At 43.4% G+C, this 16468-nt stretch overlaps 1 protein-coding gene and 1 non-coding gene across 9 annotated transcripts; one reads left to right on the forward strand and one right to left on the reverse strand.

The window, feature by feature from the left end:
- The first annotated feature begins 1392 nt into the window (after positions 1-1392).
- On the forward strand, positions 1393-5664 carry LOC125536051. Of its 8 annotated transcripts, none has more exons than XR_007294905.1 (4): positions 1395-1925; positions 3770-3914; positions 4361-4573; positions 5245-5664. XR_007294905.1 is itself a non-coding variant. In XM_048699141.1 (2 exons), the coding sequence occupies exons 1-2, from the start codon at positions 1641-1643 to the stop codon at positions 3627-3629; spliced, it is 303 nt and encodes a 100-aa protein (XP_048555098.1). In that variant the 5' UTR covers positions 1393-1640; the 3' UTR covers positions 3630-3759. The 8 variants fall into 8 exon arrangements, 1 of the variants encoding a protein (XP_048555098.1); XR_007294902.1 differs by having other exon boundaries at positions 1396-1925; positions 5198-5664; XR_007294904.1 differs by having other exon boundaries at positions 1396-1925; positions 4361-4483; positions 5198-5664.
- A 6526-nt stretch (positions 5665-12190) lies between these two features.
- On the reverse strand, positions 12191-12264 carry TRNAI-UAU. The gene has a single exon. It is a non-coding gene; the product is annotated as a tRNA-Ile (tRNA).
- Between the last annotated feature and the right edge of the window lie 4204 nt (positions 12265-16468).

Raw genomic sequence — 16468 nt, forward strand, 5'->3', positions numbered from 1 at the left:
TGTTGTATCCTTCCTCAAGGCACTGTCTTGGAGCTCACGGTTCATCGACTCTCAGCTTCACCTCTTCGTGGTATCTTCACCATGAAGGGCTCCGGCGACTCCATAGTGTTGCTTACAGTCATTGTTTAGTCTACTTCGAGTCGTCCGGTGTGTTGTTGTTGTTGTAGGTCCTTGGCACCTATGTATCTGGCCTTGGGTGTGTGTTGGTGTGGCGTGTTGTCGTTTGTATCGGCTTTGGTGGTGGTTGGTGCTTTATATATAAAGCGAGGCGAAAGCCTTTTTGGTAAAGGAATGAGAGTCGATTTGTGGAAATTGATTTTAAGTCCAATGGAGGTGGCATAATCCGTCAGAATATCCTTGATGACCATCGCTTGTAGTGGACACGCTGGAAGAAGTCCATGGGAATGGTAGAGAATCTGTTGCGGGATTAGCTAATTTTTTACTCAGGTATGATGAGGAACTGAAATGCATGCGCACTGGCAGTGACACGGATTCAGGCAAAGCACTGGTCTCGCATTTCCCCGATCAGGCTGGGCAAGCACGGTTGGGGCCATGGCAAGGGATTGGCTGGGCAGAGCGTTTGTGTCCGTCAACCGGCAAATCAACGCCAGGAAACCGAAGCTATCAGCACTTGCCGAACTATCGGCACTTGCGGCCGTATCCACTATCCAGAGGGGATGTGCTGCGCGGCAGTGATCAGGGGGACCTCCAAGATGAGCACCCTGTGGCGTCGCCATAGTTCCCGCTGATTCATGATTTGCAAGGAGATTATGCAAAGATTCAGTTCATTCCGTGTGGTGCCTCTGAGCTGGAAGTGCAATGGCCACTAATGGAGACCAGGAGTCTATTGGGGATGCCCCTGACGGAGTTCGTGACCTTAGCTCGCTGAATGTGACACCAAAGGAGGAAAAAATAGGATAAGTATATTTTTGGCCCCTCAAGAAATGGTTCCTTAACTTCAAAACCAGTAAATCTTAGTCCTTTAATTTTTTAAACCGGATAACTTTAATCTCTCATATCACTTATGGTTTCGTTGATCACGTGGCTTGGTCACCGTACTCGCCGCATCGAGCTTTGACGAGGCCGATGAGGTCCTTGGCTGGCACCAGGTCTCATTGGCATTGAGCTGAACACCACGGTCCAATTTATTTTGCATCCCCGTTTTTTTTTCTACTTCCTCTTATCAGTCGAAGGTAGGAGTAGCTACTACCAGGTTGGTTGATTCCTCCAGGGTAAATCGATTAGCTAGCATGCGTTGCTTGTGTACGTATGCATCTCTCTCCGTGTAGCGTATACCGCGGGGGTTCGGCTCGTGCTGTAGCGTCTAGCATCTGCCGTCTATTTTAATCAGATGGCTTCAACAAAGAATCGATGGGCTCATACAAAAAAGTAAAGAAAACTAGAAGAGACCCACACGGCCACACCATTCCCCACTCTCTCTCTGTCTTATCTCATTCGTCTAGAGAAGCTTGGCCACTGTTTTCCCCAATCCACAACACTGCTCCGGCCGAGCGAAATCCAGGTACACTGCGCTGCTCCGGCCAAATGCGCTCGCCCCGAACTGCTCTGGCGATGCCCTCCCTCTATATCCCTGCCTCTCTGCGCGCTGCTTCTTATCCATCCCCGTGCGGCCGTGCCCCATGGCTTCTACCGGCAGCTGCAAGGGATGGCCGGAGAGCGCACTACTGCGGGAGCCGATCGAATACGCCGCTGCTGCACCGCCTCACGTCTCTGCTAGTAGCAGGGAGACGACGAACTACACAAGCAGCAGAGCAACGAGCGAGATCGACGAGCCTGACGACAACGGCAAGCTGGAGTCTCCCCCGACGAGCTCGACGAGGAATAGGACGACGGCGATGTCTCGGAGCAGCACGGTCGACCTCGGCGCCCTCCTGCCCGGCGTAGCCCCACTAGCAAAACCCAAGGTGAATTACTTGGTGTTACTTAGAACTAATTTATTCATTTTTTTCATCATTAGTTCGAGAGCATGTGCTTGTTTGACCATCTATTAATCTTTCATGGCAATATGGTTAGTCAATAGCCAGTAGAGAGTACATGCATGTGTGCTGAGTTTAATTACAGTTATGTTGTGACAGTGGTCACTTGCGTCTCTGTCCAATTATTCAGATCACTAGCTGAAGAATTAGTGCTTGTGCTGATGATCAAATAGTGCCACTAGCAGTCCATGTTGTATCTGATTGTACACCGTACATGGAGAGATAAAAACCTATTGTGGTACATAGTTGTAACCATCTCACTAGAATATTTAAAAGTGATAAGTAATCAACAGATCATTGTTGTAGTAAACTGAAATTAAACTGATTGTTCTGTCTTCGGAAACTAGGAGTGAACTGAGACTAAACTGATTGCAGTGAAATAATGAACACTCAACAGATTGGGTCCCATGTGTGCTGATTCAGATATTCCTTCTGCATAATCTGTCGATCTAGCAAGACAAAATAACACATATTCATCAACCTATCCCATGATAGTTTTGTAAGTTCCAAAGATCATCGGCTTCACTCTACAAATTAAGGGATATATAACTGATTATATGAAGTATCATATTGCTTAACAATGAATTTTATATAGACATGGTAGGTGGAAATACCGTCAGTAAACGAGCATAGTACCCATATTCTTGCAAACCATTTGCATTTGTTCCAGCCATTTGCTCTATAGGTGCTTGGTATTGTGCTACTGAAATGTCATTCTTTCCTCCCTATGCAAAAATAAAAACAAAACAAAACCAATGTTAGTTGAGTTGTTACTATATTACTCTATTTAATAAGTAGTCTGGTTAGACATGTGCAAGAGATTTACAGAATGATTTTGATTTTTGGGTACCGCTTTAGTTGTCTCCTTCTTCTTTTTATTTGGGTGCTGATTGTCAAGCCATGATTTCTTTCTTCTTAAATTTTTCTTTGGAATTTCCTTTTTCTTTAGGCAAGCATCCTTTAAACAATCGTCTGGTTCTTTAGATATATCTTCAGTTCTGCATGTAGTAGTACGAGCTTTCTCTTCAACTTGCTTCCTAAGATTCTTCAAAGCATCATCTACTAGTTTGATACACTCTTCTGATCTAACTGCCTGTGAAGCTATGCCAAGGAACTCGTGCATGAAAAACTTCAACTGTTGTCTATCTTCTGATCTAGGATCTTCCAAAACAATGTTTCCATGGCTGTTTTGTATAGTGTCGCTTCACGCTTCTCGAGTCCATCGCTTCAAAATATAGTGGCCTGGAAGGTACTTAATATTCATGACATCAAGTGCTTTCAAAGCATGACTACACAATATACCAACTCTTTCAAATTGCCCACAATCGCAGAAAACTTTTTGCTCTTCATAATCAACTACAACTTTGCACTCTTCTTCATATGTGAATTCTGGGTCAAGACTTGCAATTGCAACAATATATGCATTGTGTTCTATCGATGGCTTGATGTATGCTGAGATAGATCTTTCATATTCATTCTGAAAATCTTCAAATATGCGTGGTGTGTAAACCTTGCTCGCTTGTATTACCATAGGAGTCCTCATTCTGACTCTAGGTAATTTTTTCCTAGACTCATATTCCTCATTTACCTCGTTATCTCTTTTCTCTTGCACAGCCCTCTCTACGTGCTTAAAAAACCGAAGGATGTCAAGATCAGACTTTAGATGGTCTTTCAAGTCACTGTTCAACCTCTCACTTAATTGTGTGCTTCTCATGCCTATAGTGTAAGCATTCCTCATGTAACATCTTGCCCATTTCTCTTTTACTTTGTAGATGCTGTCCAACCAAGTTTGTGTATCCACATTGCTTCTGATGGCATTGAAAGCTTCTACAAAGGCTTCCTCTTCCTCATACTTTTACATGCAAGCGCTGAAATCAGCAAGTACATTTGGTCCCTCCTCGTCTTTTTTCTTATGAGGTAAGTGCCTGATGGCATTTTGCATTATGTGAAAAGTGCATAATCCATGCCATGCTTCGGTAAATACCGCCTGAACTGCATTACCCATTGCTACATCTTGATCAGTAAAGATTGTTCTAGGTTGCTTCTTGTTATGCAATGATAGGAACGTGTTGAACAACCATTTGAATGATTCAAATGTCTCATCATATAAAAGTGCAGCACCAAAAATGACCATTTCTCTAAAATGGTTGAATCCAACAAACACACCGAAGGGTCTGTACTCTTTGTTTGTCCCAATGTTGTATCGAAAGTAACAACATCACCGAAATGAGCATAGTTAATGATCATCTTTGCATCAACCCAAAAGATATTCGCTATTTGTTCATCGCAATCTAGTTGCATATCATATTCAAATGCAGGATTCTCATTCTTTTTATCTCTAAAGTACTTAAGCATACTTCCAGCTTCACCATACATCAAGTCCCTTTGACGCCTGGTTCGCAAGTGGTTCTTGCGATCACGACATGTGTAGCCAAGGTTCAGTGGACCACCAACTTGTCGACTTGCTAACTCATGGGCTCTTTTAGGTACAATTCCTGAATCATCTGCTGTTTCAATTTCAAATGCTTGCAAGGCCGAAATCTTCCGTTGTGACGGCATCAAGTGGCTTGTCCCAGGTAATTGCAAGACATGGTTGTGTTCAACAACTAACTCATGCACCTCATAATCTTCTGCTTCTCAGTCTATAGTGATTCCCATTCGAACATTGCAGCCGGTCCTTGTTTCTGCACGAGGACGCTTTGTATTATTATCCCTTTTGTCTTTTCTTCTGTAGCCTTCATTAGAACAAACATATCTTGCAGAAGTGATTACTCCATCAAGTTTGCTCTTGTTTTCATAATTTACCCTTACATCAAAACCAGTATGACCTCCATAACATGTCCAAAAGTTCCAAGCCTCTTTTGTGGAATTAAACTTCATACCAATCTGAGGCATCCAACTAGGAACCACATTTGTCCTGCACAAATTAAGCATAACTTATTTGTTTCTCTGCTTACACTACAATCATAAGATGACATGGCCTAATAAGAATTGAACAAGATTATTGGTACCTGTTAGAACCTTCGTTGGTGGAGTTAATCATATTCTCCATTACAATTTGTGTTTTTTTCTTTTATAATCTATGATAGCAAACTCATTCCATGAGATCTTTGTTGCTGCCAACATGAATACAATTGAAACATATGTCATATACTTTCAGATTGACGTCTTTATTTTTGTTGCTACCATGTACATCACAGGCACCCGTATATCATCTACAACTCAATATATCTTGTTCTTGTCCTAGCTACAAGGAGGACGATCAGGACAAAAGTAAGATAGAAGGGAAATCATCTACAACAGGCACACACAAACGTACCTTGGTCTTGTTCTCGCTAGGGAGGATGAGTGGGAGGAACAAGGGAGACGAGCAGGAGGAGGCGCCGACGAAATTGTCAACACGTTCTGATTGGCCACAACGTTAGTTCAGCAGAAGCGAGATCTCTACAACACGTTCAGATCAGCATACCTTGGTCTCATTTTTTCTCCGAGGAGGACCAGGAGGAAGAGGACGAGTGGGAGGATTTTGGCGCCAAGAAACTATCAGCTCGTTCTGTTTGGCGCCAGCGTTTATCTGTTTGGCTGCAATTGTACAACCGTGGGAGATTTTCCTCCGGACTAATAGGGATTTTTGTTCTAATTATTCATAGAATTAAGGGGGGAGAAAGGAGAGCCATGATGCTAGACGCTACAGCACGCGTACAGTAATAGCTGTACTGCAGAGGAGCCGAACCCCGCCGAACCCATACCGCGGTAGCTAGCCTCGGAAAGAAATCGAGCTAGCCGTGCACCTCGCCGGAAAGGACGCGTCCCCGGCTACAAGTACACAAGTAACAGATGCATTCACGTGAATTAACATGTGGTTGAGTTGGTTAGGTGGACAGTGGTATCTTCAACCCATCAGGGTTCAAATCCTGGTGCTCGCATTATTCGCCTACGGTGACTTTGTAAATCTCAAGATGATATGTCGGAGGTGCTCATAGGGGTAGGGTGTGCGTGTGTGCATTCATAGGGGTGAGTGTATGCGCGTGTATACGAGCGCTTGTGTCTGTACTGATGCTCAAAAAAAAACAGATGCATTCACGATTGGAGCCTGCGCGGACCGGGGCGGCCGCCGTCGTCCTACGGGTCGGTTTGAGATACCTGGAACAACGGGGCGCGCCGCGTACTCCGCCTGTCGGCAGGGCCGAGCCGGCGAAATCGGAGGTCCCGTGCGAAAATAGGCTCTATCTCGCTTTAAAAAACTACATAAATAGAGCTATAATAACATAAAGATCACAATATCTTACATGTCAGTTGAATATATCAAGAATTGTATGCGCGTGTATATGAACGCTTGTGTCTGTACTGATGCTTAAAAAAAACAGATGCATTCACGATTGGAGCCTGCGCGGACCGGGGCGGCCTACGGGTCGGTTTGAGATACCTGGAACAACGGGGTGCGCCGCGTACCTCGCCTGTCGGCAGGGCCGAGCCGGCGAAATCGGAGGTCCCGTGCGAAAATAGGCTCTATCTCGCTTTAAAAAACTACATAAATAGAGCTATAATAATATAAAGATCACAATATCTTACATGTCAATTGAATATATCAAGAATCGTATCTATTATTGGTTCTTTGTAATAAAATCATTCTTTTTGTGTTTTTTGTAATAAAATCTTCAATGATATCCTATAATCAATCTTCTCTAATACAAGTTTTCTATGTTCAACCCTCGTTTTTTTGTTTCTTCTTATGCTTTTGGCAACCAGAATCATGTTTTCTAAGTGAAGACACGACTTGGATATGGCAATACCAGACCCCTAATAGATGATTAGAATAAAATTAGCTACAAGATTTTAGCAAAACTAAATAGCAGGCGAAATTGAAATTAATAGTCAAAGCCTCACAGGATCGCCGGTTATCGACGAACGACGGGCGACACGTTTGAGAAATTGGAGATGGCTTGAACATTACCTGTCAGCAGACAAAAGATAAGATAAATCCCTCGTCTCTATCCCTTGCTGGCAATTCCTGACTTACTAGTTCATTGGTTCTCCCTCGTCTAGATCCCTCGTCGGACAGAAGAATCGCAATCTAATCTACGCCGATGGCCGCCGGAGGAAGAAAAGAAGAGACGAGTCGCTCCTCGCTTTGTCTAGAATCGCTGGAGGCGCAAGATGCGCTCCATAGGAGACGATAGAGGGCCTGCTTCTGTGCTTCAAGCGCGCATCGGCTTAGAGGGCAAATGCCCGTCTATGAATGAGTGTTGCAACTAAATTGGCTGAGCCTAGTAGCTTTCCTGCGTCGAATTTTTTTTCTGGGGCCCCTGAAATCTGTGGGCCCTGTGCGGGCGCACAGGCTGCACCCCCATGGGCTCACCGTGATGGGAGAGCTGCCCGCGTCCGGGCTCTAGTCCCGTCATGTTGATTGGAGCCACATCCGTCAACACCACGTATGAGAGGCTGCCGCTAGATCAAAGATACCAAGAATACGCCGTGGACCCGTGTCTGGTATTGGCATGGAGGAGGAAAAGAGCCGGTGTCGGGCCCCCTCCTGCTCAAGGCTCAAGCTACGACGAGGGTCGTGCAGCCACCGGCCACCGCGAGCTCCTCCCGCCTCTATATGTCTCTCCAATCTCCCGATCTAAGTTGGCCATAGCAACAAGTAGCCGGCAAGCGTAAGTGGCAGGAGCCCACGAGCCAGATTGTGCACATCAACTATTCGATGAAATGCCTATAGCGTGAGAAAATAGAACGAAGAAGAGGTGACAGTCAACTCTGAATACCAGGGTCAAAATCATGCCACATCATCAACGAAACCATCCGAAGTAGTATGATGGACTAAAGTTATCCAGTTTGAGAAGTTGAGGGACTAACCCTTTACCGGTTTCGAAGTTGAGAGGCGATTTCTATATTTTCAAGAGAGTTGAGATACAAAAAATATACTTATTATCTCAAAAAAATACTTATACACGTTTTATCAACATTCAAAAAAGACACCAAGAATACGCCATGGACCCAAGTCTGGCATTGGCATGGAGGAGGAAAAGAGCCGGTGTCGGGCCCCCTCCTGCTCAAGGCTCAAGCTACGACAAGGGTCGTGCAGCCACCGGCCACCACGAGCTCCTCCCGCCTCTATATGTCTCTCCAATCTCCCGATCTAAGTTGGCCATAGCAACAAGTAGCCGGCAAGCATAAGTGGCAGGAGCCCACGAGCCAGATTGTGCACATCAACTATTCGATGAAATGCCTATAGCGTGAGAAAATAGAACGAAGAAGAGGTGACAGTCAACTCTGAATACCAGGGTCAAAATCATGCCACATCATCAACGAAACCATCTGAAGTAGTATGATGGACTAAAGTTATCCAGTTTGAGAAGTTGAGGGACTAACCCTTTACCGGTTTCGAAGTTGAAGGGCGATTTCTTTATTTTCAAGAGAGTTGAGATACAAAAAATATACTTATTATCTCAAAAAAAAATACTTATACACGTTTTATCAACGTTTAATAAAGACGCCAAGAATACGCCATGGACCCAAGTCTGGCATTGGCATGGAGGAGGAAAAGAGCCGGTGTCGGGCCCCCTCCTGCTCAAGGCTCAAGCTACGACGAGGGTCGTGCAGCCACCGGCCACCACGAGCTCCTCCCGCCTCTATATGTCTCTCCAATCTCCCGATCTAAGTTGGCCATAGCAACAAGTAGCCGGCAAGCATAAGTGGCAGGAGCCCACGAGCCAGATTGTGCACATCAACTATTCGATGAAATGCCTATAGCGTGAGAAAATAGAACGAAGAAGAGGTGACAGTCAACTCTGAATACCAGGGTCAAAATCATGCCACATCATCAACGAAACCATCCGAAGTAGTATGATGGACTAAAGTTATCCAGTTTGAGAAGTTGAGGGACTAACCCTTTACCGGTTTCGAAGTTGAGGGGCGATTTCTATATTTTCAAGAGAGTTGAGATACAAAAAATATACTTATTATCTCAAAAAAAAATACTTATACACGTTTTATCAACGTTCAATAAAACACAAAAAGGTGCTCCCGGCGGGGGTCTCTCCAATCTCCCGATCTAAGTTGGCCATAGCAACAAGTAGCCGGCAAGCATAAGTGGCAGGAGCCCACGAGCCAGATTGTGCACATCAACTATTCGATGAAATGCCTATAGCGTGAGAAAATAGAACGAAGAAGAGGTGACAGTCAACTCTGAATACCAGGGTCAAAATCATGCCACATCATCAACGAAACCATCCGAAGTAGTATGATGGACTAAAGTTATCCAGTTTGAGAAGTTGAGGGACTAACCCTTTACCGGTTTCGAAGTTGAGGGGCGATTTCTATATTTTCAAGAGAGTTGAGATACAAAAAATATACTTATTATCTCAAAAAAAATACTTATACACGTTTTATCAACGTTCAATAAAACACAAAAAGGTGCTCCCGGCGGGGGTCTCTCCAATCTCCCGATCTAAGTTGGCCATAGCAACAAGTAGCCGGCAAGCATAAGTGGCAGGAGCCCACGAGCCAGATTGTGCACATCAACTATTCGATGAAATGCCTATAGCGTGAGAAAATAGAACGAAGAAGAGGTGACAGTCAACTCTGAATACCAGGGTCAAAATCATGCCACATCATCAACGAAACCATCCGAAGTAGTATGATGGACTAAAGTTATCCAGTTTGAGAAGTTGAGGGACTAACCCTTTACCGGTTTCGAAGTTGAGGGGCGATTTCTATATTTTCAAGAGAGTTGAGATACAAAAAATATACTTATTATCTCAAAAAAAAATACTTATACACGTTTTATCAACGTTCAATAAAACACAAAAAGGTGCTCCCGGCGGGGGTCTCTCCAATCTCCCGATCTAAGTTGGCCATAGCAACAAGTAGCCGGCAAGCATAAGTGGCAGGAGCCCACGAGCCAGATTGTGCACATCAACTATTCGATGAAATGCCTATAGCGTGAGAAAATAGAACGAAGAAGAGGTGACAGTCAACTCTGAATACCAGGGTCAAAATCATGCCACATCATCAACGAAACCATCCGAAGTAGTATGATGGACTAAAGTTATCCAGTTTGAGAAGTTGAGGGACTAACCCTTTACCGGTTTCGAAGTTGAGGGGCGATTTCTATATTTTCAAGAGAGTTGAGATACAAAAAATATACTTATTATCTCAAAAAAAAATACTTATACACGTTTTATCAACGTTCAATAAAACACAAAAAGGTGCTCCCGGCGGGGGTCTCTCCAATCTCCCGATCTAAGTTGGCCATAGCAACAAGTAGCCGGCAAGCATAAGTGGCAGGAGCCCACGAGCCAGATTGTGCACATCAACTATTCGATGAAATGCCTATAGCGTGAGAAAATAGAACGAAGAAGAGGTGACAGTCAACTCTGAATACCAGGGTCAAAATCATGCCACATCATCAACGAAACCATCCGAAGTAGTATGATGGACTAAAGTTATCCAGTTTGAGAAGTTGAGGGACTAACCCTTTACCGGTTTCGAAGTTGAGAGGCGATTTCTATATTTTCAAGAGAGTTGAGATACAAAAAATATACTTATTATCTCAAAAAAATACTTATACACGTTTTATCAACGTTCAATAAAACACAAAAAGGTGCTCCCGGCGGGGGTCTCTCCAATCTCCCGATCTAAGTTGGCCATAGCAACAAGTAGCCGGCAAGCATAAGTGGCAGGAGCCCACGAGCCAGATTGTGCACATCAACTATTCGATGAAATGCCTATAGCGTGAGAAAATAGAACGAAGAAGAGGTGACAGTCAACTCTGAATACCAGGGTCAAAATCATGCCACATCATCAACGAAACCATCTGAAGTAGTATGATGGACTAAAGTTATCCAGTTTGAGAAGTTGAGGGACTAACCCTTTACCGGTTTCGAAGTTGAGAGGCGATTTCTATATTTTCAAGAGAGTTGAGATACAAAAAATATACTTATTATCTCAAAAAAATACTTATACACGTTTTATCAACGTTCAATAAAACACAAAAAGGTCCTCCCGCCTCTATATGTCTCTCCAATCTCCCGATCTAAGTTGGCCATAGCAACAAGTAGCCGGCAAGCATAAGTGGCAGGAGCCCACGAGCCAGATTGTGCACATCAACTATTCGATGAAATGCCTATAGCGTGAGAAAATAGAACGAAGAAGAGGTGACAGTCAACTCTGAATACCAGGGTCAAAATCATGCCACATCATCAACGAAACCATCCGAAGTAGTATGATGGACTAAAGTTATCCAGTTTGAGAAGTTGAGGGACTAACCCTTTACCGGTTTCGAAGTTGAGGGGCGATTTCTATATTTTCAAGAGAGTTGAGATACAAAAAATATACTTATTATCTCAAAAAAAAATACTTATACACGTTTTATCAACGTTCAATAAAACACAAAAAGGTGCTCCCGGCGGGTGTCTCTCCAATCTCCCGATCTAAGTTGGCCATAGCAACAAGTAGCCGGCAAGCATAAGTGGCAGGAGCCCACGAGCCAGATTGTGCACATCAACTATTCGATGAAATGCCTATAGCGTGAGAAAATAGAACGAAGAAGAGGTGACAGTCAACTCTGAATACCAGGGTCAAAATCATGCCACATCATCAACGAAACCATCCGAAGTAGTATGATGGACTAAAGTTATCCAGTTTGAGAAGTTGAGGGACTAACCCTTTACCGGTTTCGAAGTTGAGGGGCGATTTCTATATTTTCAAGAGAGTTGAGATACAAAAAATATACTTATTATCTCAAAAAAAATACTTATACACGTTTTATCAACGTTCAATAAAACACAAAAAGGTGCTCCCGGCGGGGGTCTCTCCAATCTCCCGATCTAAGTTGGCCATAGCAACAAGTAGCCGGCAAGCATAAGTGGCAGGAGCCCACGAGCCAGATTGTGCACATCAACTATTCGATGAAATGCCTATAGCGTGAGAAAACAGAACGAAGAAGAGGTGACAGTCAACTCTGAATACCAGGGTCAAAATCATGCCACATCATCAACGAAACCATCCGAAGTAGTATGATGGACTAAAGTTATCCAGTTTGAGAAGTTGAGGGACTAACCCTTTACCGGTTTCGAAGTTGAGAGGCGATTTCTATATTTTCAAGAGAGTTGAGATACAAAAAATATACTTATTATCTAAAAAAAAATACTTATACACGTTTTATCAACGTTCAATAAAACACAAAAAGGTGCTCCCGGCGGGGCTCGAACCCGCGACCTTCGGCTCATAAGACCAACGCTCTAACCAACTGAGCTACGGGGGCTGTTGCTATGAATTTATTCATTAAGCTTTATGACTTGTTCACACGTTTATATATTACCTTTCCAGGTTCACAATTTCCATAATCATTTTTATGTGATTAGTTTCATTCCTATGGTTGCAATCTGTACGATCGCTTCAGAACGCTGTCTTTTGCAAAGATTCATAGCGCTTTAAATATACTGAAATTCCTATAAATACTTTTGTTGACTCAAATATCTTGGAAAAATCTATACGTTTTGTTTTGGCATAATTAGACAATCTTCCACGCAAGTTCATGCGGTACTCAATGGTATACCATATAATTCAAGATGGCCCGATTTTGCAATACCAAGTTTGCTCCATTTGTGTATCTTCAGAATTTCCCAAACCTAAGAGGCATATGCATGTTTTCCAACATATTGTTTCTTCTGAAATACACTCCCTCTTTTAAAATTCTAATATCTACTATATCTAAATAGCTAGCCCCCATTACTAGGAATTCTCTTTGCTTCTCCTTAAGCCACATCATCTAAATTGATTTAGCCGTTGGATATACTCAATCAGCCTACAATAGCGATTGGATCTATCCATTAAGATCCACCAACACATGCATGCAGAGCATGTAGTAAATGATGCCTAAGGAGTGTTTTAATCAATAAAAAGCTGATGCATGCATGCAGCTCATACTCGGGTGCTAGCACTATGAAAGAAAGTGACGGACGCATACATATTTGTATTGTTTTCGTCCAATTCTGCACTTATACATAGAGATCTACAATTTTTTATTTTAAAATATTGATAAACATATTATCTTGCTATAAGAGAAATTGTAAAGACACTAGCTAGGTTGATTAGTTCAGCCTAATTTTTATTTCATACAAACTCCCGGAGCAACGCCCGGGGCATTCTTCTAGTTTCTTGGGAACTGGAAACCACATAATCCATTTAGCTATATATCCCTGTGTAAGGTGGTGTTTGGTTCTCTAGTCCCAACTAAAAAGTCCCTAGTCCCTAAAAAGTTCCTCTCTGTTTGTTTCAAGAGACTAAAAAGTTCCTAGTCCCTTCCTAGAGGTTATTAAATGACCATGTTGCCCCTAGTATATAGAAAAATAACAATTAAACAACATCATGGGGTGGCGGGCCAATGGATGCATGGAGGGGCATTGTTGGAAAAGTCCCAAAAAATCTCAAAAAGACTCTCCTTGAGAGTCTTCTTCATTTAGTCCCAAATGCCTAGTTTAGTCCCTAAAAAGTCTCTCCCGTTTGATAAAAAAGTCTCTAAGAGGGACTTTTTCTAGTCCCTACACAAAAAAGTCCCTGGAAACAAACACCCCCTAAGTCATCCAACTCGAGGTCGATCAAAAATACCAAATCAAATTCCTAGGACACACCCAATGAAGCATTGAACACGATGACTTCAATTAATGAGACTTGCTTGGTCGTTAGAGCTATCATTCCTGGTTTTTGAAGTCCATTTAAGGGATCCATTTTACTCCATCTAACTAGATATTTCCCCTAAAAACTAATTATTTGCTAGTTTTTATACTTTTTATAAGAAAAAACAATGTTCTCACAAGGTGGACACCAAATACCAATGCATATCTGGCGTGGGAAGGATTGCAAAGAAGTGTTCACCGTGTATTGTATTTATAGATAGTCTTTTGGAGTGTGGGTGTGGCGACCATTGCCGCATACCATCGCAACGAGTTAATTGGTCGGTGCGCGTGGGCTCCTTTGGGTATGCATGGCCGAGGTGGCACGTAGACACCACCGACCATGGTAGTGGCATAGGCCCTCCTGATCGGTGGCAGTCACTGCGAGGTGCTGCTGAAGATGCTTGAGTGTAAGGGTGGGCCGGTGGGTTGACGTTGACTCGGCCCATGTCATCGATCATGAAGGTGAGGGAGACGAAGACTAGGCTCGTTCTCTGTGAGAGGTTGCGGGAGGATGAAACAGATCCGATTTGAGACTGGTCTCCAACGAGCGCCGCCCGTGCACCAATGGACGGAGCAAAATACCGTCAGATTCCTCGGCAAGGGTCCAAGCGCAGTTGGAACACTACAAGGATCCGGGTCTATTGCAACAAAATCGTTTGTTGCAATACATGATGTTTCGTGGCAATAAGTATCTATTGCCACGAAACGACATTCGTTGGCAGCCGTTGCAACTGGACACATGGTAATAGGTTATTGCCATGAAAAAGCAATTGTGGCAATAAAGCATGCTATTGCAACATCCATGCGGGAAGTTGCCACATGTTTTCCCATGGCAACACTCACCTAATGCCACAATTTGGTTTTTGGAGATAGCTTTAATGCAACATGTAACGAATCGTGGCAACCGATATCTCATAGCGATAGACACTTGTGGCAACACCCTATGGCAACGACGGTCATTTCGTGGCGCATTACTCTTCCATGGCAATGGTCAATTGTGGCAATAAACTATGACCACAATCCTTATTTTTGTGGCATTTGGCATGTTGCCACGACCCTCCACACTTGTGGCAATAAACTATGGCAACAATCCTTGTTTTTCTGGCATTAGACATGTTGCCACGACCCATTGCACATGTGGCATTAACTTATGGCAACAAATATTCTAGTCGTCATAACAGAAAACTGCAACATACTTGTTTTGGTGGTGATAAATAGGTATCACAACAGGTAAAATCTTTGTAGCAAGAAACTATTGCGACAATTTAAACTTTTCATGGCAATACTCTATTTCAACAAAACTTACTTTGGTGGCGCCAAACAGTTATTGCATCGTGCAAAAAATAGTGGTGCCAAACTATTGCGACAATATAAAGTGCTCTGTTGCAGCATCCTTGTGCAACAAAACAGGTAGGCATAGCGACTGAGATATGATGCAACCCTATATTTGTAGTGGTGCTAGCATGTGGCAACTGAAAGTGTGTTCTGGTAACAGCCTATTGCAACCGTAAAAAAATACAGCCTTTCAATTACAATATTCAAAACCATACGTATAATATGTAAATTCATAATTCTCATAGCAAATATCAATCAAATGAAACTCAAATGTAATTTAGCCATCCTAATTAACTGCGAAGACTAAACTGTCCGTGATCTGGAGTCCAGTGCAGCTAGTTCTTTGGATCCTGCAATCAAGAAATAAAAAAATTCTAGTTAATGAGTTGAACATAACATACAACATACAATTATTCCAGCCCCATTGTTAAAAACAACTATCACCAAACTAACTGGACTAATACCATGTCATCAAGCATGTAATTCAAGGATCGGAATAATTATACAAGTGTAAATGTGTAAAGCATAAGCACAAGTACATCTACTAAAAGCTTCTCCTTTGAGAAAAAACATTGCTTTATAACTTAACGGTGCTGGGCTGAATCACCCAAAGCACATGCAGCCACAAGGGGCGGTACATCGGCATCCCATTCCTCATAGTTGTTAGGTCCGTACATCCTGCCAAGACTAGTAAGCTCATGAGCAACAGAGTTTGCCAAGCGACGACATACATTTATTTCATAATAAGAAAACCATAATTTGAGTTGGTACTTGGTATCCTCAATAACAGCAGCATAGGCCGACGAGTCCACCTTATTGATATTCAGTGCTTCCACCAGGAGTTGCGAGTCCATTTAAAAAACAACCCTCACGACCCACATATCAGGGGCAAGAGATATTGCATGGGACATTGCAATGGAGTCAGCAGCGAAGGCATTGTTGGGTAACGTAGTAATTTCAAAAAAAATCTTACACACACTCAAGATCATGGTGATGCATAGCAACGAGAGGGGAGAGTGTGATCTACGTACCCTTGTAGATCGACAACGGAAGCGTTTGGTTGATGTAGTCGTACGTCTCCACGGCCCGACCGATCAAGCACCGAAACTACGGCACCTCCAAGTTCTAGCACACGTTCAGCTCGATGACGATCCCCGGACTCCGATCCAGCAAAGTGTCGGGGAAGAGTTCCGTCAGCACGACGGCGTGGTGACGATCTTGATGTACTACTGTCGCAGGGCTTCGCCTAAGCACCGCTACAATATTATCGAGGACTATGGTGGCAGGGGGCGCCGCACACGGCTAAGAATATGATCACGTGGATCAACTTGTGTTCCTCTGGGGTGCCCCTGCCTCTATATATAAAGGCTCAAGGGGGGGTGCGGCCGGCCTAGGAGAGGCGCGCCAGGAGGAGTCCTACTCCCTCCGGGAGTAGGATTCCTCCCCCCCCCAATC

This window comes from Triticum urartu, chromosome 2 (genome assembly GCF_003073215.2).
Source record: "Triticum urartu cultivar G1812 chromosome 2, Tu2.1, whole genome shotgun sequence".
Taxonomy (NCBI): Eukaryota; Viridiplantae; Streptophyta; class Magnoliopsida; order Poales; family Poaceae; genus Triticum; species Triticum urartu.